The sequence below is a fragment of the Gigantopelta aegis genome, chromosome 15, assembly GCF_016097555.1.
Source record: "Gigantopelta aegis isolate Gae_Host chromosome 15, Gae_host_genome, whole genome shotgun sequence".
NCBI lineage: Eukaryota > Metazoa > Mollusca > Gastropoda > Neomphalida > Peltospiridae > Gigantopelta > Gigantopelta aegis.
The window spans coordinates 12,773,155-12,798,459 of NC_054713.1; the positions used below are offsets into that span (position 1 = coordinate 12,773,155).

Here is a 25,305-nt window from a genome sequence, read left to right on the forward strand (position 1 = left end):
ATAATGAAAAAGTTTTGACAACTTTTGTCTTCTTTAGTCTTCTTTTTCTTCTAGGCATGGTTTAGCCTATTTTGAAAAACAAAATTGCCCCGGGATTCTTTTTCGGCTATTTACGGGGTTTTTTTTCGTAAATGTACGACGTTAAAACTTTCGGCAATTTACGGCGGGGTTTTTTCCCGTAACGCTGTACGTTTCAACCGTAATTTTTCATTTGTTACGTTCGATGTGCAATTATAATACATGACCAAGAAACTGTATACAAACACTACCGAGGAACATCGAATTCATGCATGTTTAATGTTTTAAAATAAAAGTTAGGGTTATACAAGTTTAAAAAAAATAAACATACACAAAAGGGGCACCACGGCAGGTAATTAAAAGAGCACGGTTATTCATAGCCGTAAAGTAACTGGTATTTTTGAGGCATCACGGCAAAGGCACAAGGCAGTACGGCAAATGCCGTGGAGCCGTCGTGAATTTCGAAGCCTGCTATTCGGAACATCTCAGATTTATTCATTGGTAACTTTATCAAGATGCAAGATTTCTGATTATAATAGTCTAATAGTTTGAAGGCACATGCACCTCATTGTTTCTTTTCTACTTCTAGTTTCTTTCAAAATCCTGTTGTACATAATACCCTCTTTTTATCAATTTGATTGTTGTTAATGTTATTGAAATACATTTTTATACAAATTTTATATGTATACATTACTAGTATTATATTATGATGAGTAATTGTCGCCATTATATTGTATATATACTCTTCAAAAAAAGTAGGGGAACCTGAAATATTAATGTTAATATCAACTATTAGACTGAACATACGTTTTGACCACAGACATCCTAGTAAAGAACGTTTATCAACACACAGAAACACATTCCATAGTTTGCACATGCATCACGCAGTTGCCCCGTACACATGCGTGGGGTGTCATTCTCGATTTTGACAATTTCCAGGAAGGTTGATTAATCACTGTGGAACATCATTTCTGTCAATCTTTTTCATTCTGTTGATCATACAGTTGTTATTGTTTTGTTTTTAGTCATTTTTATTGTTTCAATTTGCAATTTACTGATAATAGTCTTATTCAACTTACTGTACTAGCACAACAACAATGCTATACAACCTGAGTCATCTCCTCCACTGCAGAATTGTCTTCCCTTGCCGGATGTATATCCATATCCGTGGAATGGCAGACCATCGTTCTCAATTCTGCAGTCCTCCATTGTAGACGTACTTTTAACGAGCTCTGCAAACTTTTCGGTTTTTCGTTAATTGTCTCACGTGAAACGTTTCAATAAAGTGTATTGTTGTTTATTTATTTTTCTTAGCCCTTACCAAGACATACGTTGTTTTTGGGATAATTGGGGTTACGAAATATTTCGGAATGTCTGACACGGTCTCATCGGGCTCAACCGCGAGGTTGACCGTGTGTGCCGAAGCCGGCTGTGGCAAGCGGCTTCCCCGGTTCGACTCGCACTTGTTGTGTCGGTCCTGTAGGGCCTGTTCTTTTAACCGACGCAAAAACCTTAGCGACGCAAAGGCGTCGCATCACATCGCCCAGATGTCTGGGCATTTGTGGGCAGACAATCTCTTGTTGCGACGCGATCATTACTTGTCTGGGCTTCGGGCTACCGGTGTTGTGAAAACATATTTTTGCAGCCGGTCAGTGAGGGAGACCTTGCTGTTTGGGTCGGACTTCGACCTTGTCATGGATAAGGAGTCTGTCAAGTTCGTTCCCCTGCCCCAGCCTGGTAACGCTTGTAAGCACCGTTCCGGTGCTGCTGCGTTTCGCCCGCCTTCCTCCAAGAAACCAGCTTTTCTTGAGGGGGTTCAGAATCCTAAGGTTTCTGCTCCTACTTGGCAATCTGGGATGGCGCCATCCCCCGTCAAATAGAATCGTGCTCGTCTGAGGGCAGCACGCTTTTGGGCTACCGCTAAGGGCACGGCACCTAAGAGTGGTAAGCCGCCGGGGTGGGGTGTTGCGACGACCGGCAACTGTTAATGGAGGTGCCGTTAGCAGACGTTCCCGTGGGCGGCAGGTTACATCATTTTTTGCCAGACCTGGACCCATGGGTTCTGTCGGTCATCAAGGAGGATATCGGATTCCCTTTTCTTCGGCTCTCCCTCTCACTTCTTCTCCCCAGATGCCTCCGATGCCGTCGTCCGACAGGCGGGTTCTGGTGGAAACCATAATTGCCGAGTTTCTCGGCAAGGGTGCCATCCACCAGGTGGATTTGGACTCCCGGGGGTTTTACCCCCATTTGTTCTTTGCCCAAAAGAAAAATGGTGAGTGGAGACCGATTCTCAACCTCAAGCCGCTGAATGCATTCGTGGTCGTTCCTTCCATAACAGTGCAGTCTGTCCGGGCTTTACTCCAGGTTGGGGAGTGAGCGGCGTCAATCGACCTGAAAGACGCCTACCTGCATGTTCCAATTCATCGGGATTTTTGGAAGTTCTTGTGCTTCCTATTCGACGGCAAAGCTTACGAGTTTCAAGTGCTGCCGTTCGGATTGGCCATGAGTCCTCAAACCTTTCCTCGTGTAGTCAAGGCTGTGGTAGGCCGTGTGCATTTGTTGGGCATTCGCATGCACAACTACCTAGACGACTGGTTGATTCCAGCTTTGTCTGACAGGCGTGAGTCTGGTCATCGACATGATACTTCACTTGGGATTTATTCCCAACTGGGTGAAGTTGGAGCTGGTGCCAGCTCAAGTTTATTTTCTACTCCTGTCACGGGGATTCTATAATACCCGTAACTGAATAAAACATGATTATCAAAATATCTCTCCTAACTGTATCTCTATTAGATCTCTCTGTAACAGGCGGTTAAACCCTAGTATGGCTCGTCTAGGTATGATCAGAGATACGATCTTATATAAAGTATATATTATTATAGCACGTTTAGTTCACTAGAAAACACAACAAAAACACAATACACTTTGGAATCTGTATTAACCTACGCTGACAAATGTACAGCCGCAGTAGTTAATTAATAACAACAATAATAACAACCCAGAACTGATCACTTAATTAGTTAATCTCTAGGTGTTTAGATTACACAATATGCTAAACACTTCACCGTGACACAACACCCACACGTGTGATAATTGAGAAACGCTTCTAGGAGAAGTTAATTAATAAAGGAATTACCACTCTATTCCTAACTGGTTAATTTTTAATTAACCCTTACTACTTGTTCAGTAACCTTGTAACACAGAATTAATACTGGTACCTATCACAATAAAGACAATAACCTACAGTTTACCTAGGTCTTCTAGGATGACTGGCTAAGCTTTATATTACCAAATACTCATATAATGTTAGAACAAAAAGTCTACGATTTACTTCGTCAGATAACCGAAGACACTGTCTAAAGAATATTGGTATAATACAGTATTAAAATATTTAAAAGTCACATCAATCACATCAAGGTTATACAACAGAGCAGAAATGATATTTACCAAAGTCCAAACGGACTAGCGTTCCCCCTGGACGCCTTCCTATTTCGTTCTCCTCATAATTCTAAAACACTAGCTATTTATTATAAATCGAAATATCGCCTGGGGGTAAATCGCGGCACCGAATCTTATCATCTGATATTCCACCTCTACCAAAGTCGGTATATTTCTCTCTGATCGTCAGTCTGGCTGTCGCCAATCCGCGACCAATCCCCTGGCCATAAACAGCACTACCAGAGATATTACGTAACTACTAGCCACATGGCCTCCACACCTGCTCTGGGTGTGTATTAGGCGTACCGATCGAGGACTGTCGCGCAGAAGTATTACGTAACAAGTTGCCCACCTGGCTAAGTGCAATGAACTGCACACGGCCCTCTAACACAATTAATATCGCCACAGGCGAAAAGAAATTAAGAGCATGTACCGTCACAACGTATCTCGGAGTTGTCTTCATCCTTGTGGAGGCATCCGTTTGACCGATGGATGCACGCCTCCACATTTTCACGGCACTGGCTCAGCGTCTTTCTCGGGAGCATACAGGCTGATAGGTACTGGGTTCGGATCTCAGTCGAGGCATGGGATTTTTAATCCAGATACTGACTCCAAACCCTGAGTAAGTGCTCCGCAAGGCTCAATGGGTAGGTGTAAACCACTTGCACCGACCAGTGATCCATAACTGGTTCAACAAAGGCCATGGCTTGTGCTATCCTGCCTGTGGGAAGCACAAATAAAAGATCCCTTGCCTGTCGTAAAAGAGTAGCCTATGTGGCGACAGCGGGTTTCCTCTAAAAAACAGTGTCAGAACGACCATATGGTTGACATCCAATAGCCGATGATAAGATAAAAAAATCAATGTGCTCTAGTGGCATCGTTAAATAAAACAAACCTTCTTTTTTTTCTCTCGGGAGCAGCGCATTTCGGTGCGCACGCTGCGCGGGTTGTTGGGACATCTCGAGTCGTTCAGACGATTGAAGAGTGTGGGATGTCTGCTGTTGGGATACGTTGATTCCGGTGGGGCCTTGGTTCGTGCAGACGATCCAAGAGTGTCTGGTCGACAAGTGCTTGTCCCAGGTAATTCCCTTACACCCTCTTGCTCCGGAGTTGGTCCTGTTCACCGATGCTTCCCTAGAGGGGTACGGTGCGCATCTTGGGGATCAACATCTGTCAGGTGTGTGGAGTGCCTTCGAAAGGAGCCTCCATATCAATCTGTTGGAGATGGAAGCCATTCCCCGGGCTTGCCTCCAGTTTCGGAGCATTATTTCACATCGTCGAATTTTGTTGGGGTGGCACCAAGTCCGAGTCACTGAGTAGCAGGGCCTTGGAGATCCAGGAATTGTGCGATCAGTGGGGGATTGTGTTGACGGCAATAACCTCTTGGCGGACGCCTTGAGTCGTCGTTCACCTGTCCAAACAGAGTGGATGTTGCACAATGTGGTTGCCTGCAGGATTCTGCTATTGTGGGGGAGTCCACAAGTGGATATGTTTGCGACCAGGCTGAACCACCAGTTACCGGTGTTTGTGTCACCGGTTCCTGATACTCCAGCTCTGGAGTACGATGCATTGAGCATGGACTGGATGGGGTTGGATCTGTATGCCTTCCCGCCCCCAGTCTTACTCAGCAGGGTTCTGGCCAAGGTAGGAATACAACCGTGTCGAGTGACGCTCGTGGCGCCAGTTTGGGCAGCCCAACCATGGTTTCCTCAGCTTCTGTCACTGTTAGTGCAGGAGCCGATGCGCTTGCCACCCCTTTTGAATCTGCTCTTCCGGCTTCACGCGTGGAGGTTGTCGAGTTTTCCCTGCGAGGCAGAGGCTTTTTGGAACAAATTGCTGAACTCATCTCCTCTTCGAAGTGCTGGTCAACCGAGCGAGTTTACCAATGCCACTGGAGTGCTTGGGTTCGTTGGGCAGGTGAACTGGATTTCGATCCCTTATCACCTACTGTCAGTGACTTAGCTGAATACTTTCTGGCCTTGGTCCAGGAAAGGAAGCTTAAAGTTCAGACAGTCAAAAGTCATCGTTCTTCCATCTTCACTACTCTCAGGCAGTGTGGTCGGACAGACTTTTCCACGAATCTCGTATTGCATGATTTACTCAAATCTTTGCAATCCACGGTTGAGAGGCCTTTCCATTTTGCCAAAATGGGATGTCTTTCTGGTTCTTCATGCGCTCAAGGGTCCGTCTTATGAGCCATTGCAGTTTGCCACTCTTCGACTTTTGACTTGGAAGATGCTTTTCCTGGTCTCTCTTGCGGTTTGTCGCCACATTAGTGAGATTGATGCTTTCTTGCATGATTTGGTCGATTATAACCCTGATAGGTCTGTTGCGTTGCGGACTGATCCCATCTTTGTGGCTAAGAACCAGGCTCCAGGAGAGGAGTTTCCTCTGGCAATCATTCAAAGTTTGTCTCGTACGTTGCCTTGTGATAATTCTGACTGCTCTTTGTCCGGTCAGGACATTAAAGTATTATCTGCATCGTACTACACTGAAGAGGCTGTTTATTTCTTACAATAAACAGCCGGGAGATATTACTAAGAATGCATTGTCTCGATGGATTGTTGCCACGATCAAGCTGGCGTATGAGACGGCAGGAGATCATGTTCTGCGGAACTTCTCAGTTCGGCCTCATGAGATTCGAGTGATCTCAGCTTCCCTGAATTTTTACGATTCCTTGGATATTATCAAGGTGATGAATGCAGGGGTGTGGAAGGGTCGACATACGTTCAACCGCTTCTATTTTCGTGACATGGCAGTTGGTCCCGATGGTACTAGACGTATCCAGTCGGTGATTGTGTACACCGAGCCATGAGATGAGGGAGACCTCTATTCCGGTAGGCAGCTCGTACAGGTCGTGTCGGGAGATAGTTGAGCCACCTTTTCGGGAAAGGGTGTGGTTGCTATCTGGGGCAGTCTAGTGTTTTCCTTTCACTTGTGAGATGGTTTTACCTCATGCAGGGGGTGGAAGATGTTTAGCAATTCGGGTATTGATAATTTATAGTCACTTAGACTTTTATACCTCGTATGTCTTGGTTGTCTTACATCTTGTCATTACTTGAGACGATTCACATTGGTCGAATGGGTAAGTCCTCATGTTTTCTTATCTCCTCCCATTAATGTTGAATTCACGTGCTCTAACGGTGTTAAATCACGTCCGTTATAGCATAGTTGTTGTGCTAGTACAGTAAGTTGAAGAAGACTATTAGAATTATTTTTTCTAATTTTCATTATTATTCATACTTACCTAGTACTAGCACAACAACTATGCTATACAACCTGAGTCATCTCCTCCACTGCAGAATTGTCTTCCCTTGCTGGATGTATATCCATATCCGCGCATAGGCAGACCATCGTCCTCGATTCAAAGTCCGTAATGACCGAATCCAGGGAAGACCTCCTAGGGGCAGGTGGGAGGTTACCGTTGTTGTGCTAGTACTAGGTAAGTATGAATAATAATGAAAATTAGAAACAAATTTTCAAAAAAACCGTCAACTTTCAAATTTCACTTCTGACCTCAATCGACCTTCAAGATCTTTGATGGTCATAAAACCTACTGTAATACTGAACTACTGGTTCCATATACATGTATGAGTAATGAAAGTGAAAATCATTTTATGTTTTTAAATACATTTGAAGTACCAATGTAGCTCCAAGTGTTTTAGGATTAGTCAGACCTAACTCATCCATTAGAACTATATTGATGTAACCGAACAATTAAGTAAAAGTCAAGTGAACTGATTTCTGGTTACCTAAGATTTTGAAATATTGTCCCCTGTGAAAATTACCTGAATTTACACAAAACCTAATAAGAGTGCTTATTAAAGTGCTTTAAGTCTTTAACTGGAGTGAATTGTGGGAGTGCTGATGAATTGTCCGTTAGGGCGAAGAGTGAAGGCAACCGTACACACATCGGTCATTCTAACATCTTGTGAGAAACAGCAAAACAAAAAGAGCTTAGGGAAGAAATTTGACTAATTGATTACCGGCCTCAGTGGTTTCATTGTTAAGCCATCGGACCTAAGACTGGTAGGTAAAGGGTTCACAGCCCAGTACCGGCTCCCACCTGGAGTGAGTTTTAACAAATCAATGGGTAGGTGTAAGACCACAACATCCTTTTCTCTCTCACTAACCACTAACAACTAACCCACTGTCCTGGACAGACAGCCTAGATAGCTGAGGTGTCTGCCCAGGACAGCGTGCTTGAACCTTAATTGGATATAAGCACAAAAATAAGTTGAAATGAAATGAAATGTTTAATTGATTATAGTTAAAGGCCCTTAAAGACTTGTTAGTTACGATAATAAAAGCAGTTGTGGTAAAGCATTCATAAGTTCTTCTTTACGCTATAAATTTATAATAAGTTATAAAAGCAGTTGTGGTAAAGCATTCATAAGTTCTTCTGTTCGCTATAAATTTATAATAAGCTATAAAAGCAGTTGTGGTAAAGCATTCGTAAGTTCTTCTGTTCGCTATAAATGTATAATAAGTTATAAAAGCAGTTGTGGTAAAGCATTCATAAGTTCTTCTTTATGCTATAAATTTATAATAAGTTATAAAAGCAGTTGTGGTAAAGCATTCATAAGTTCTTCTTTATGCTATAAATTTATAATAAGTTATAAAAGCAGTTGTGGTAAAGCATTCATAAGTTCTTCTTTTCACTATAAATTTATAATAAGTAATAAAAGCAGTTTGGTAAAGCATTCATAAGTTGTTCCTTTCACTATAATGAGTCCTTGAAAGCAGAGAAGTGAACCTAGAAAAACACTAAAAAAGTCCTTGAATGTCTTTTAAAACATTCTGTACGAACCGTAAGTACAATGTATGCTAAGCATAAAGATGGCCTAAACTCTGTGCTGTGTTATTTATTCCAGTGAGCTCTGTCCTGTACTACATGTAGTAAACTAGTCTGAGAGTGGCAGTCCTCTGAGGGTGCAGGATTGTATTGTCCAGTAAAGAATCTCCTCGGGAGAAGCTGTCCTATAGACGAGGCTCTAGATAGAGATTCATGGAATCAGCCACTATTTTGCCAAATGCCCAAAGGACTCTGCATTGTGCAGAGTTAGTTAAGAAAAGAGGTTTGTTTTGTTTAACGACACCACTACTAGTAGAGCACATTGATTTATTAATCATCGGCTATTGGATGTAAAACATTTGATCATTTTGACACATATGTAAGTCTTAGAGATGAAACCCACTATATTCTTCTATTAGTAGCAAGGGATCTTTTATATGCATCATTCCACAGACAGGATAGCACATACCACGGCCTTTGATATACCAGTCGTGGTGCACTGTCTGGAACAATAAATAGCCCAGTGGGCGCATCAATGGGGATCGATCCCAAACCGACCGCGCATCATCAAGCGAGCGCTTTACCACTTGGCTATGTCCTGGGCGCACCGACGGGATTGATCCAAAACCGAACGCGCATCATCAAGCACTTTACTGCTGGGCTACGTCCTGGGTGAACCGACGAGGATAGATCCAAAACTGAACGCGCATCATCAAGCACTTTACCGCTGGGCTACGTCCTGGGTGAACCGACGAGGATAGATCCAAAACTGAACGCGCATCATCAAGCACTTTACTGCTGGGCTACGTCCTGGGTGAACCGACGAGGATAGATCCAAAACTGAACGCGCATTATCAAGCACTTTACTGCTGGGCTACGTCCTGGGTGAACCGACGGGGATTGATCCAAAACCGAACGCGCATCATCAAACGGGCACTTTACCACTGGACTACGTCCTGCCCCTGTGCAGAGATAGTCTTGATCATGGATAATGATTTTGTCGTTCAGATTGTATGATTTCAATTTCAGAAAATGTTAAGCACCGTGAACGAATTCAGTCAGTTGGACCACAGTTTGTTGGACAGCTTCATTCTGTTCATCCTGTCTCATGGAGAGAAGCAGGGTATATGTGGAGTAGACGGGAAACTGGTACAGAAGGAGGAAATCATAGGAGCCTTCAACGGAAAGGATTGCCCAAAACTTAGTGGGAAGCCCAAGCTGTTCTTTTTCCAAGCCTGCCAAGGGCGTAAGTGAATAATAATTATGTTAAATGAATCACAGTTGTTTTGGCATAAACAATATTTATTTATTGGAGAGAACTATATGTTTCATCACCGTCCGTCTGGTCTGTCCAGATGTTTTTTGGACAATGCCTCGAGATATTGAAATTTTGTGTATAGCTCTGTCATTTACCATTACAGATCAAGTTTAACTTTTGTGGCGATTTACCCATTTTTGACAGTTATCGTCCTTGAACTTAGGAGATACTGGTATAGTGGTGCTTTAATGAGATACACATGTAACTCGGATTATTTTCTTGTTGCTCCCTCTGTAGTTAAATGAATAAAATAGAGGTATTTGTATCAAGACTAAATTAATAAAATAGAGGTATTTGGTATCAAGACTACCAGTCAAAATCAAAATGGTGTCCATGCTGCAAACGTCGCTTTGTTACTGTGGTATGTATTACAGTTTTATTTATTTCTAAACAAAATATGTTTTTAATTGCACACAAAAATTGTCACTTTTTGTTATTTCCAAAACACTTTTACTTTTCTTCTTACGTTAAATCAAACTGAAATTATTTTTTAATAACCCCATTTTTCTAAAAGGATGGGACGGACTATATATAGTTATTATCCACATGGTTCAACATAACTGAGTTAATAATAATCATACAAAGCACACATGTAATAACAAGTGTGATAACGTAATTTTGGGAAGTGACGTCATGACATGACGTTGTTTTTTCCAGTCTTTGCATGTGAAATATGACGTCCTTTAGTCGTCTCCTTCTAGTTGTGGTTGAAACATTTTGAAAAGAAATTATTACACTCACGTGTGTGTCATACTGATTTTACGAAACTTGTCAGGATTTATGTATTATTATAGATAAATCCTGACACTCGATCGTTTCGTAAAGTCAGTACGACACACAAGCTCGTATAATAATCTCTATTTATTATTTTGAATTTGGAGGCTGTATTTCATGTGCTTTGACAAATTTTAAGTTGCAGTTCTCTTACTATCATTACAAGTTACAAGTTATCAAAATTTATCCATTAATTTCTAAGATTTTAGGGTATGTGCTTTTCTTTTACCCTCCTTACCCTCTGGCAGGAACCCTGACTTTCACTATTAACTCCAAAATTTGGAAATTGGCGTAAATCATATTTTAGAAATGAACTCTGAATTATGGTTTTTATAATTTATAGATAAATTTCACCATGGTGCACCCATTGCTTCAGCGGAACCAGTTAGCAGTAGCAGTGGCAGTGATCCTGATAACATGGAGCATACACTGAAGAAGATGAAAGATCTAAAGTTAAATAAAACCTCATCTGATGAATCGAGAGATGACACTGTGGCCGACATCAAGGTAGAGACCTCGGTACCGGCCGGAGGAGATGTTTTTATAGCATCAGCCACTATTCCAGGTGAAAAAAAACCCAGGAAAAATATCCACCCGATCCTCCCTCCTGTGACCCTAACCCCTACGCCTAGCCCTCACCCAAACCCTAACCCTAACCCTAGCCCTAAACCTAACCCCTAACCCTAACCCTAACTAAAAATAATAAAGGTGGGGGGGGGGGGGGGGGAACCGGGCGGATATTATACCAAACAACAAAATCCTTCTAAATATTCCAAGTCACTATATAATAGGACTCGTAGTCGTGATTTACTTGTAGTTGCTGTTTACTTGTAGTCACCATTTACTTGCAGTCACCATTGCAGTCACCATTTACTTGTAGTCGCCGTTTACTTGTAGTCACTGTTTACTTGCAGTCACCGTTGTAGTCACCTTTTACTTGTAGTCACTGTTTACTTGAAGTCACCGTTGTAGTCACCATTTACTTGTAGTCACCGTTTACTTGTAGTCACTATTTACTTCCAGTCACCATTTACTTGTAGTCACTGTTTACTTGTAGTCACTGTTTTCTTGCAGTCACCATTTACTTGTAGTCATCATTTACTTGTAGTCACCGTTTACTTATAGTCGACATTTACTTGTAACCGTTTACTTTTATAGTGACCATTTACTTGTAGTCACTGCTTACTTGTAGTCACCGTTTACTTGTAGTCACCATTTACTTGTAGTCACCGTTTACTTATAGTCAACATTTACTTGTAACCATTTACTTGTATAGTGACCGGTCACTGCTTACTTGTAGTCATCGTTTACTTGTAGTCATCGTTTACTTGTCATTGTTTACTTGTAGTCACCGTTTACTTGTAGTCACCATTTACTTGTAGTCACCGTTTACTTGTAGTCACCATTTACTTCTAATTGTAGATGACCTATAGTTGTGGTTAACATATGGTCATGGTTTACTTGTAGTCACTGTTTACTTGTAGTTGTGGTTGACCTATAGTTGTGGTTTACCTGTAGTTGTGGTTGTCCTATAGTTGTGGTTTACGTGTAGTCACGGTTTACTAGTAATTGTGGTTGACCAATAGTTGTGGTTTACTTGTAGTTGTGGTTGACCTATAGTTGTGGTTTACTTGTAGTTGTGGTTGACCTATAGTTGTGGCTTACCTATAGTTGTGGTTGACCTATAGTTATGGCTTACCTATAGTTGTGGTTTACTTGTAGTTGTCACTGACCTATAGTTGTGGTTGACCTATAGTTGTGGTTGACTTATAGTTATGGCTTACCTATAGTTGTGGTTGACCTATAGTTGTGGTTTACTTGTAGTTGTCATTGACCTATAGTTGTGGTTGACCTATAGTTGTGGTTGACCTATAGTTATGGCTTACCTATAGTTGTGGTTGACCTATAGTTATGGCTTACCTATAGTTGTGGTTGACCTATAGTTGTGGTTTACTTGTAGTCACAGTTTACTTGTAGTTGTGGCTTACCTATAGTTGTGGTTTACTTGTAGTTGTCATTGACCTATAGTTGTGGTTTACTTGTAGTTGTGGTTGACATATAGTTGTGGTTTACTTGTAGTTGTGGTTGACATATAGTTGTGGTTTACTTGTAGTTGTCGTTGACATATAGTTGTGGTTTAGTTGTAGTCACAGTTTACTTGTAGTTGTGATTGACCTATAATTAAGGTTTACTCGTAGTTATGGTTTACTTGTAGTTGTGGTTGACCTGTAGTTGTGGTTTACTTGTAGTTGTGGTTGACATATAGTCGTTGTTTACTGGTAGTTGTGGTTGATCTATAGATGTGGTTTACTTGTAGTCATGGTTTACTTGTAGATGTGGTTGACCTATAGTCATGGTTTACTTGTAGTTGACTAGGGGTACCGATTTTCCGCATCACGGAATCGCAGACGGAATTGCGGAATTGCAAATCTTAAACAGAATTTACAATTTTTCGAGTTGTCAAATAAAATGCCAACTTTTGTGGTCAAATAATACATTTATTTTTTTCTTTATTTATTCATATACATACATTGTTTTTTTGCTTAATTGATCATTTGAACCATTAATGCACAACAAAGTATGTTACTCTACGACAAAATGTAAACACACATTTCCGAACATTGTTGGCCGCCATTTTGTTTTTATCGCCAGGTCAGGTCAGATCATAGGGCTTTACGTGCACATTCAGAGCAAGTTGTTGTAGCGCACGGCTGTCCTGCGCACAAGAGCCGGCCTTGGCCGGCTCCTCTATCCAGGACAGGAAAGGTGGGGATAGGAAGGAGGGACCGCCTGCACTGGCAGGTGCAAGGGAGCACCAGCAGCCCAACCGTAGTCGGTAACAGGTGGGGGGTGGGGGTGGGGTGGGGGGGGGGGGGTGTAGTGTAGCTATGGAATTTTGAAGGAGCAAAAAAATGCCAAAGAGAAAAGGTGTGCAATTTTGATTAAGGAAATTTGGCACAATTTTGAGCGGTCGGTCAATAAAGAAAGATCAAGAGCTAACATAGGTTTTGATTTTAGTGAGTCGAGAGTAGCTCGTTAGTTAGACCTATTTGATGCTGGGGTGTCTCCCTAGGTTTCCCAGGGGAGACTCGTGCAGTATTCCCGTGATGTTGTCCTGTGGTTTTTGTTGGTCTTGTCGTCTTGAAGGTGTCCTCCTCTTCAGTGTCACTAAGTGCCTAAGTAGTCCACCAGCAGTAAGTATTTGGGATTGGGTTAGGGGAGGCCGGTATTCTTTTGTCCAGCTTCCCCTAGGTGCATTGCAATTGTGTACTCAGAGCCGGTTTTCTTTTGCCCAGCTCCTTGTTAGTTTTTATCGCTCGGCTCGGTTCGGTTTTATTCGGTTGGGTAAATTCCTAGGATGCGTTCGATTGAGTGCTCACCTGTAAATTAATGCAACAATTCATGCAAGCACTTTATATAAATTAATCAATTACACTTCAACACTTCATCTTTTCACCAAACATTGAAGACGGGAGTACCGAATTCTTAAAGGTAAATATGACTTTTTTAAAGCTGTATACAAGAGTAGATAAAGTACAGTTCCTTTAGGATAAGGGAAACTGGCCCAAACTTTATCTACATTCTTTCGTCTTTTTATATATATTTTTGTACATTACAAATTCCACTCATTTTAATTACAAATTCCACTCAACTTTTTTTTTTTCACTTGCAAATGGTGGGCCTATGCAGTAGAATACATAACTACTTATTATACCAAAATCATGTCTGGGATTTAGTTTTTATTCATTGCAATTTATGAGCAACAATACCTCTTCTTTTCTTTTTTATCACAGAACTTTTATTAGCATTTTACAAAACAAATATGGACCAAAATTTTAATATTAAAACTATTTGACCAAATTAATACATCAAAGTTTATTTTTATAAATAATTCATTCAGTATATACATTTGCCTATATTTTTTCCTAACAGGTTCTTTTATGCATACTCGAACCCATAAACTGATCTGCTGGCAGGGTCATGGATTTTTTTAAATTATTAAAGTGACCACAAATACAATTCATTCTTCCTGTGTTATTATTGTAACTGTGTTTTTAAATTCCTGACATTCGTGATATGTGTTTTGATATCTTCCCCTCCCCCTTTGTTCAACACGTGCATGTGAATTATAGTTATTATTAATTAATTTGAATACATATTTTATAATCAATTAAAAAGAAATTAAGACATTGCCCTCCCTAAACTCTAAGTTCTTAATGTATATTTCACAAAATTATTTATATTTTTCCCAATGTGCTGAGAATGTATTAAAATTACCTGGTAATGACCTCAGTTTGAGATCTGTTTGGTTCCATTTTGATTTTAATTTATATTTATATGTCTGTCTTTTCAGAATACCTGAATTTGGCAGTAATCTTTAGATCCTGATGAAAAGTGACACGTAGTTGTGGTTGACCTATAGTTGTGGTTGACCTGTACTTGTGGTTGACCTATAGTTGTGGTTGACCTATAATTGTGGTTGACCTGTAGTTGTGGTTGACCTGTAGTTGTGGTTGACCTATAGTTGTGGTTGACCTATAGTTGTGGTTGACCTATAATTGTGGTTGACCTGTAGTTGTGGTTTACTTGTAGTTGTTGTTGACCTATAGTTGTGGTTGACCTATAATTGTGGTTGACCTATAGTTGTGGTTGACCTGTAGTTGTGGTTTACTTGTAGTTGTTGTTGACCTATAGTTGTGCTTTACTTGTAGTTGTTGTTGACCTATAGTTGTGGTTTACTTTTCGTTATGGTTTACTTGTAGTTGTGGCTGACCTATAGATGTGGTTGACCTATAGTTGTGGTTGACCTATAGTTGTGGTTTACTTGTAGTTGTGGTTGACCTATAGTTGTCGTTTACTTTTCGTTATGGTTTACTTGTAGTTGGGGCTGACCTATAGATGTGGTTGACCTATAGTTGTGGTTGACCTATAATTGTGGTTGACCTGTAGTTTTGGTTGACCTATAGATGTGATTGACCCATAGTTATTGTTGACCTATAGTTGTGCTTTACTTGTAGTTTTGGTTGACCTATAGTTGTGGTTTACTTTTCGTTATGGTTTACTTGTAGTTGTGGCTGACCTATAGTTGTGCTTTACTTGTAGTCATGGTTTACTTGTAATTGTGATTGACCTGTAGTCATGGCTTAATTTCTTGTCGTTATGGTTTACTTGTAGTCATGGTTTACTTATAGTTGTGGTTTACCTGTTGTTGTGGTTTACTTGTAGTCATGGTTTACTTGTAGTTGTGGTTGACCTATAGTTGTGGTTGACCTATAGTTGTGGTTTACTTGTAGTTGTTGTTGACCTATAGTTGTGCTTTACTTGTAGTTGTGGTTGACCTATAGGTGTGGTTTACTTGTAGTTGTGGTTGACCTATAGTTGTGCTTTACTGGTAGTCATGGTTTACTTGTAATTGTGATTGACCTGTAGTCATGGTTTCCTTGTCTTTATGGTTTACTTGTAGTTGTAGTTGACCTATAGTTATGGTTTACTTGTAGTTGTGGTTGACCTATAGTCGTGATTTACTTGTTGTTGTGGTTTATCTGTAGTGGTGGTTTACTTGTTGTGGTTAACATAGTTATGCTTTACTTGTAGTTGTGGTTGACCTATAGTCGTGGTTTACTTGTAATTGTGGTTGACCTATATTTGTGGTTTACTTATAGTTCTGGTTGACTTGTTGTTGTGGTTGATCTATAGTTGTTTTGTTGAGATATTTTATTGATCAAAAAAGAATCAAAAGGATTGCACAACAGGCAGAGCCTATATAAGTGCTCTTCTAAACAAGATGGACGTCAGACAATATTCATAATCATATATATAAAACAATAACAATGTCCAATGGCATAAAATATTTAACATAATTAATATTTTTTATTATATAGTAATAGAAGGTAGAGAGTAGATAGAATAGAAATGGGATAGTCAAGAAAAAATATGATAGTAATGATCCTATTGTTGGAGCTATCCTTATATGGGGCAGTAAAATCAAAATAATACGTTAGTTCAACTCGAATCTCTTACTTTCAGCTATATATTTATGTACTGCTTTAAAAATTAAATTGTTTTCTTCAATTGGTAGGTTTACTGACCCGGATAGTAGATCAATGTCTAACATATCAAGGTAATTCCGTAACGATGTAAATAAATCATATCTTTGTATGATGAACAGAGGGAAGACATAAAAATAATAAAAATGATCTTCACAGTTATCTCCACATGCACAACTTGGGCTATCAGAAAGATGGCTTAAAATTAAATGATAGTTTAAGTTGCTAGCATAGTTACGAAGCTGAAAATGGATAATGTTACATTTACGATTTCCATAAAGATAGAGAGTAGATGAAGGATTGGGATTTCCCTTTTTTATTAATTTTTTATAGGTACGCAGACATGGTTCATTTTGAGTTAAACTGTCAAGATCATTCCATAACTCCAAAGTATTAGGAATAAAGCTGTTTTTATATGAATTAGTATGGCATGTTGGTGGAGTGAATAGACGTTGATTTCTGAGTGTAAAAAGATTAGTGGGATTAACATATGGCAAGATTTCATCCAGTAGATATTGAGGTGTTTCGCCTTTAAGTATTTTATGCATTAGAATTAATTTACTATTTTTGCGACGTTTATATAAAGGTTCCCAACCAAGTTCATAATATAGTTTGTCTGGAGATGTTCCTTTCCTAAGTCCTGTAATGATACGGGAAGCTTCAAGTTGCACTGACTCAATTTTATTGGATTTTTCAGCTGTGCAATTATCCCAATTATAGTTGTGGTTGACCTTTAGTCGTGGTTTACCTGTAGTTATGGTTTACTTGTACTTGTGGTTGACCTATAGATGTGGTTTACTTGTAGTTGTGGTTGAACTATAGTTGTGTTTGACTTGTAGTTGTGGTTGACTTGTAGTTGTGGTTTACTTATAGCAGGCCTTTCCCCAGGATTTTTTTAAGGTGCTTACATTTTTAGCATCAATGTAACACAAATCAAGCCAAAATAAGTGGAGTAGTGGGTTGAAAACAATTGTTTGCTGTCAATCCAGCAAATCATGTTTTTTATTTTATTTGTAAATTAATATTATTATATTATTTATTTTATATTTTTAAAATTATTTTTATTTAATTTATATGATTTATTTAATTTTATTATTATAATTATTATTTTATGCCAAATGGGATTTTTGTTAGCCATAATGAAAATGGTTTAGCCAAAATTGTTTTGTGCAGTACTGTATAGAGTGTTTATATATGAATATGAAAATGCATCTTTTTCAGCTAATTATGTACAAACTGGAATAAAACTAGTCCCTGATCAAAATCAAAGACAGCAATTGGGGTAGGGGCAGTTAATATATTACTTTGATTTTTCAGTGGGGGGGGGGGGGGAGATATGTAGAGTTGAAAGCCAGTGCCCTCTGCAAACACCCATCCCAACATCTAAGGCCTATGACATTATTTCTTTGAAATAGCAATCTTTATGTTTGTTTGAACTGCTTTTTATATTATTATTATTATTATTATTATTATAAACTAACCCATCAATTCCCCACCCCAACAATTTCATAAATTTCGCCATGTTGTTGATTTCCGCGTCGTGATAAATGCTTGTTGTTGATTTCAGCTTGTAAAATACGTAGCCTAAGAATGCCGACTTTACGTTATTACAACTATTTACGGTATTTTTAAAATCTAGCTAACTTTTGAGATGTCACCTTACAGTCTACAATTTTTTTTTATATAATACTTTATCTAACGAATGTCATGATATATAATATTAAATTTACATGAAGATTTACTTGCGTGTAATCGTATTGTTTAATGTCCGCGACAATGACTCTCTTGACAGTGCAACATCTCGGCTGAGTGTCAAGCGTGACCTATATGGACACTGAGAGCAGCAATCGAACGGTTTCCTAACGTTCGCGAATTATGTGATTGGTTCTCGACGTGAACATTGGGTTTAACGTGAAGCGGGAGACACCACAGCATCGTAAAGGTCTAAAATTAACGAGCTACTCTCGATTCACTGATATCAAAACCTATATTAGCTCGGCCATTTACCGTTCGACCGACCGTTCAAAATTGCGCCAAATTCCCTCAATCAAAATTGCGCACCCTTTTCTCTTTGGCATTTAACTGCTCCATTCAAATTCCATAGCACCACCACCCGCCTGCTACCGATTTGATCGGGCTGCTGGTGCTCCCTTGCACCTGCCAGTGCAAGCGGTCCCTCCTCTCCCCTCCCCCCATCTTTCCTGTCATGGACGGAAGAGCCGGCCATGGCCGGCTCTGGTGCCCACGACAGGCGTGCGCTACAACAGCTTGTTCTGAATGTGCACATAAAACCCTATGACATGACATGACATAAACCAGTCTAGCGGACGTTTTTGTTTTATGTTTTACTCGCTCTGACTGAACTCGGCCCTAGCCTATTTTTTGTCTTCGGCCCTGAACTAGCATGTGTATTGAAACTGACATGCATTGTTGGTCCGTTTTTATTACTTTGGTTCAAAGACTTTACAAAGTTAAAATAACAAGCTACAGATCGTTCAGACTTTGCTTTCATACATGTTGCCGTTAAAATTAATAACCGTGATTATTAAAATAAGCAAACATTATTATTCTGTATTCTAGATGACACAGTTTCTCATTACCGATCGCGAGATCGCTATTACGCTAATTGGATATTTGGTTTTATTATTATATTTCAGGTGTCGGATAGATTATGTAACCGTTTGTTCACAACAGAAGATAGAAAATGGATCAGCCAAAAGTTTAGCCACTTACCAATTTTATTAGACATTTTTTGTTGTTGTTGTTGAAATAAAATATAATTTTTCTTGTATGTATCAAACAGAAGACTGTTTCCTTTGTTGTCGAATGGGCAGATGTACACAGATCGATGTTTTCAGTGTGTGTGTTTTGGGATGGGGGTGTCAGGATAGAAACGATTGTTTGGCAACTTAAAATTGTACTTTTAAAAAGTGCTTCATCTATCGTTTATTCAGTTAAATGGTACAGTTGATTCTGTCAATTGGCATCTTCTTTGTTCGGCTTTGAAGCTTGATTGCTCGGCACGGGAATCCTGTTACGCACAAGCGCCTTCCTGGCAGACTAACGGACCCGGTAGACGTAGTAAAATTACCAAACACCAATTGTGAGCAAACGACTGGTCCATTGTTAGGTATTTAGGAAGTTTTTACCTATCATAGTGATTAGGTGAGCTTGAGATACTGTCACACAAGTTGTTTGCAAGAGGTAATTGACTGCCACGCTCAAACTTGTGGTATTGTTTTTTTAAAAGCACTTCAAATCAAGGCGTAGCGGCAATTGATTTAAGGCGCTTACTTTACGGACCAAGGCGTGTCGGGCCGCTACGCCTAACGGCCCTGGGGAAACCCCTGCTTATAGTAAAATGATGGACTTTTTCAGGCAAAAGAAACTGGCCTGAAAACCTTTCGCCATACATTTCCATCATTCAACATTCAGTATTAGTTGTAATCCATGTAAACATGTGTAATGATTTGTTTGGAATCCTATATAACTGTTTAAATAAACATTGTTATCCAGATTCAGTGTTTAACTCGGGGGGGGGGGGGGGGGAAACATTAGCTCCCCTCCCTACCACAAAGTGCGAGCCTTGTGAGATATGATGACTACATACATTTCTATATTTTCAGTCAAAGACCAATAATATAGGCCACGTGACATAAGCCCACTCGAATATTTAAGACTAGATTTTCAATAAACATACTCTTTAAATAATATGTTTTAGTACAGTATATACTTGTAAGTAAAATTTTATATCACAATAAAGATAAAAGACATATATTTATTTATAAATTAGAATTTAGAAATACTCTGACTGTGACAAAATGATGTAGCTAGCTGTATCATACAAGGAATGACATCATGTATATTGTATGATGCCATACTGCAAAATCCATGCTAGATTCATGGTAGTAGAATAAATAAGTTGGATTGGCAGGATAAATAAAATTACTGGTCTCTCTCTCTCTCTCTCTCTCTCTCTCTCTCTCTCTCTCTCTCTCTCTCTCTCTCTCTCTCTCTCTCTCTCTCTCTCTCTCTCTCTCTCTATATATATATATATATATATATATTTTGTTTTTTTTTAGATTATTTATCATATAGGGATGAAAAGAAAGGAACATGGTTCATCCAGGCAATTGTCTACATCTTTAAGAATTTTGCTCACAAAGAAGATATCTCCAAACTGATGACCAAGGTAGGTCTACGAGCGGGTCTGTGAACCCAGTGCTAAAGCGCTTGCCTGATGCATGGTCGGTGTAGGATCAATCCCTGTATGTGGGCCCATTGGGCAGCTATTGCTCGTTCCAGCCAGTGCACTATGACTGGTATATCAAAGGTCTGTCTGTGGGATGGTGCATATAAAAGATCCTTTGCTACTAATGGAAAAATGTAGCAGGTTTCCTCTCTAAAACTATATGTCAGAATTACTGAATGTTTGACATTCAGTAGCCGATGATTAATAAATCAATGTACTGTAGTGGTGTCGTTAAACAAAACAAAGTTTAACTTTAACTTTAATCTGTAAAACAAGAATTGAAATAACCAGACCAAATAGCCATAGTTTAAAATGTTCTAAGGTTTTGTTAAACAAACATTCTTTCCTTTCCTCTCTAGAGCCCTATCTACATACATGTATATATAAATATATATATAGATATATAGAGGATTCGTCACAAGTATTTTTTATTATGGAAAATATCAACCGAGTTTATGTTAACTGGTATTTGTCGAGCTCTGCAGAGACAAATACCGATTAACTAGACGAGGTTGATATTTTACATATTAAAAACATGAGTATCGAATTCTATTTATCCTATAACACTTCTAAAATAACATTTTAATTAATTGTTTAGTAAATCAAAGTACTAAAGTCGCCGCTATCGATAATATGACGTCATCATGATTAGCACAGATTAGTTTGATGTCATGCATTTTAAACAAATCTTTGAAAACGTTACTTAAGGTACACAGGTCTTGTTGGCTTGTAAGCAAATGACCCATCCACAGCAACACATTACCTAGGGACCTTGCAAATTTGCATACTATTATTAACCGGGTTAATAAAGTAAATTATCATATGGGTTTATGACATGGGTAAATTATAGGATATATATACTCTTCAAAAAAAGAAACGCAAAAGGGTACAAATGGGTTATAACTACGATTTTATGTTTCCTACCGGTTCATGCTTTGTGAATATAAGGTCATTTTTGCATGTCCCAAACACATTCCCACGGTTACATTCGATAAAACGCAGCTACTGTACAATAAAGTTCCAAAATGTGAATATTCGCAAAAACGCAGCCACGTGCAAACCATGTCACCACTGCACGTGCGTTGTCTGCACGTGCAACATGAACACCGACAGTATAAAAGTGCAGGGTGTTCGCTTGCCTGGCCTCTGTATCTGGCCGACAGTTGACAATCCAGGACATGCCACGTCTCAGTGAACCGCAGAGAAACAACGCCATCGGCCGACTAGACGCAGGCGAATCCAGAACGGCCGTTGCCAGGGCATTCCATGTGTCCCCAAGCACCATCTCCAGACTGTGGGACCGTTACCAGCAACATGGATCAACACGTGACCTCCCTAGATCCGGTCGACCACGGGTCACTACCCCCGGGCAGGACCGCTACATCCGGGTACGCCACCTTCGGGAACGATTGACTACTGCCACCTCCACAGCCGCAGCAATACCAGGTTTGCGCAGGATATCCGACCAGACCGTACGGAGCCGCCTACGTGAGGTAGGAATTCGTGCCAGACGTCCAGTTCGAGGTGTCATCTTAAAACCACAACACCGTCGACTCCGACTGCAGTGGTGCCAGATTCATCGACAATGGCCTCAACTGCGATGGAGACAGGTGTGGTTCAGTGACGAGTCCCGATTTCTGCTCCGACGTCATGATGGAAGATGTCGCGTGTATAGGCGTCGTGGTGAACGTTATGCGGCAAACTGCGTGCAGGAAGTGGACAGATTCGGCGGGGGTAGTGTCATGGTGTGGGCAGCCATCTCACACACTGGCAGAACTGACCTGGTCCACGTGCAGGGCAACCTGAATGCACAGGGCTACATTGACCAGATCCTCCGGCCACACATTGTTCCAGTTATGGCCAACGCCAACGCAGTGTTCCAACATGACAACGCCAGGCCTCACACAGCACGTCTCACAACGGCTTTCCTACAGAACAACAACATTAATGTCCTTCCTTGGCCATCGATATCACCGGATTTGAACCCAATTGAGCATCTATGGGACGAGTTGGACCGACGCCTCCGACAGCGACAACCACAGCCCCAGACCCTGCCCGAGCTGGCAGCAGCCTTGCAGGCCGAGTGGGCCACCATTCCCCGGGACGTCATCTGTACTCTGGTTGCTTCAATGGGCAGGCGGTGCCAGGCAGTTGTCAACACACGCGGAGGCCACACCCGGTATTGACTCCAGATGACCTTTACCTTGGTGGTGTGTCCTATCACTTACTCACAATGGACTAGAGTGAATTGTGAACAATCCTGCAACATTTGGTAATTATCGGACTCACCATTCAATAATTAAATCAATTCTCCAAATGTTACGACAATGTGGTTTTGCGTTTCTTCTTTTGAAGAGTATATTATATATACACACACACACATTCACACACACACACACACACAGTGTGTGTGTGTATATATTTGTATGTATATATATATATATATATACATACAGTGAAACCTCTCAAAACCGGACCCTCTGTAAACCGGAATTCCTCCAAAACCGGACATTTTCCACAGTCCTTTTTTAAAAATCAGTAGAGAAAATAACCTCTCTAAACCAGATACCTCTTAAAACCGGACATTTTACTTGGCCCTGAGGGTATCCGGTTTAGAGGGGTTTCACTGTATATGTAGATATTTATATTTATATACAATGTATATTTAGATAAAGTTCTAGAGAGAAAAGGAAAGGAATGTTTGTTTAATGAAACCTCAGAACAGTTTAAATTACGGCTATTTGGTCTGGTTATTTCATATATATTGTCACGGGGATCCTATAATACCCGTAACTGAATAAAACATGATTATCCAAATATCTCTCCTAACTGTATATCGATTAGATCTCTCTGTATCGGGCAGTCCAATACCCGAGTGGCTCGGCTCTAGGTAATCAGAGATAAGATCTTATATAAATATATATATAATATAGCACGTTTAGTTCACTAGAAAACACAACAAAACACAATACACTTTGGAATCTGTATTAACCTTACGCTGACAAATATATTTGCTGCAGTTAATTACTTACAACAACAATAATAATAACAACCCGGAACTAATCACTTAATTAGTTAATCACTAGGTGTCTAGTTTACACAATATTCTAATCTCTTCACCGTGATACAACACACACACGTGTGATAATTGAGAAACGCTGCCAGGGGAACTTAATTAATAAAGGAATTACAACTCTATTCCTAACTGGTTAATTTTTAATTAACCCTTAACTACTCATTCAGTAACCTTGTAATACAGAATTAATACTGGTACCTATCACAATAAAGACAATAACCTACAGTTTACCTAGGTCCTCTAGGATGACTGGTTAAGCTTTAATAATTTTAGAACAGTGAAGCCTACAATTTACTTCGTCAGATTATCGGAAACACTGTCTAAATAATATTGGTATAATACAGTATTAAAATATTTAAAGTCACATCAATCACATCAAGGTTATACAACAGAGCAGAAAAATATATTTACCACGTCCGGACTGAACTTATATATTTCGTTCAGTGGATGACGTCCGTTTCCCAGCAGCCTTCCAAAGTTTCTGCCCGATATATCTAAAATCCTAGCTATTTATTACAAAACCCGAATATCGCCTGGGGGCACATCGCGGTACTCCCCCTATCATGTGATATTCCCACAGCGACCAAGACGGCATTTTTTCTTAGATGGTAGACTAGCTGTCGCCATTCTGCTAGGAATACAAGGTCGTAAAACAGAACTCGCAGAGGTATTACGTAACTACTGGCCACATGGCCTCCACACCTGGTCTAAGTGTGTATTACGACGCAGCTTTACCACCGTCACATGGGGGTATTACGTAACAAAGTGCCCACCTGGTCTTAAGTGCATATTGGGATACAAGACTACCACTGTCGCGCGGGGGTATTACGTAACCAAGCTGCACACAGCCCTTTGAAACAATTAACATCGCCACAGGCGAAAAAGATAAGAGCATGTTCCGTCACACATATATATATATATATATATATATATATATATATATATACTGTAGATCCATTATTTATTGCGTTATGAATGTATTGCGATATGCCATCAGTAGCCCAAAATGTGTGTAGAAATTATTGCGACATCAGATGTAGCTTGCACGAACAGTATTGTGACCTTAGCTGGTACTCAATGATAATATTATCATATCATATTAGTAACAAACTATTGAAATTACTATCACATGAGCTAACTTATCCTCTGACACGACTCTTTAATCTAGCACTAGAAAATTCTGATTTTCCTACTTGTTAGAAAGAAGCTAATGTTATACCAATCTATAAGAAAGGAAACGCCCATGAATGTACAAACTACAGACCTATATCTTTAATCAGTAACGTCTCAAAGCTTTTTGAGAAATGTATATTTAAATATGTGTTTAATTTCTTAAAATATAACGGTATACTAACTAAATATCAATCAAGTGTTCATTCCAGGTGATTCTACAGTAAACCAACTATTGGATTTTTATAATATTATTATAAAGTCACTGGATGAAGGAAAGGAGGTTCAAGTAGTCTTTTGCGATATTAGTAAAGCATTTGATAGAGTTGGCACAAAGGCTTAATATATAAATTAGATACAATTGGCATCAAAGGTAAACTTTTCCGTCTGAACGTAAGCAACAGGTTGTAATAGATG

The 25,305-nt window shown here is 39.7% G+C and overlaps 1 protein-coding gene across 4 annotated transcripts in view; it reads left to right on the forward strand.

Annotated features, from left to right (window-relative positions):
• LOC121390663 (caspase-2-like) overlaps positions 1 to 25,305 on the forward strand; it is an 83,272-nt gene that overhangs the window by 43,145 nt on the left and 14,822 nt on the right. For 3 of the 4 annotated variants that reach the window (XM_041522532.1, XM_041522530.1, XM_041522531.1), the window contains 3 exons: positions 9,281 to 9,497; positions 10,687 to 10,908; positions 20,473 to 20,582. In XM_041522532.1, the coding sequence (XP_041378466.1) occupies positions 9,281 to 9,497; positions 10,687 to 10,908; positions 20,473 to 20,582 (549 nt within the window). Of the gene's footprint in view, positions 1 to 9,280; positions 9,498 to 10,686; positions 10,909 to 19,047; positions 19,191 to 20,472; positions 20,583 to 25,305 lie in introns of those variants that run through there. The other variant, XM_041522533.1, reaches the window with a different exon arrangement.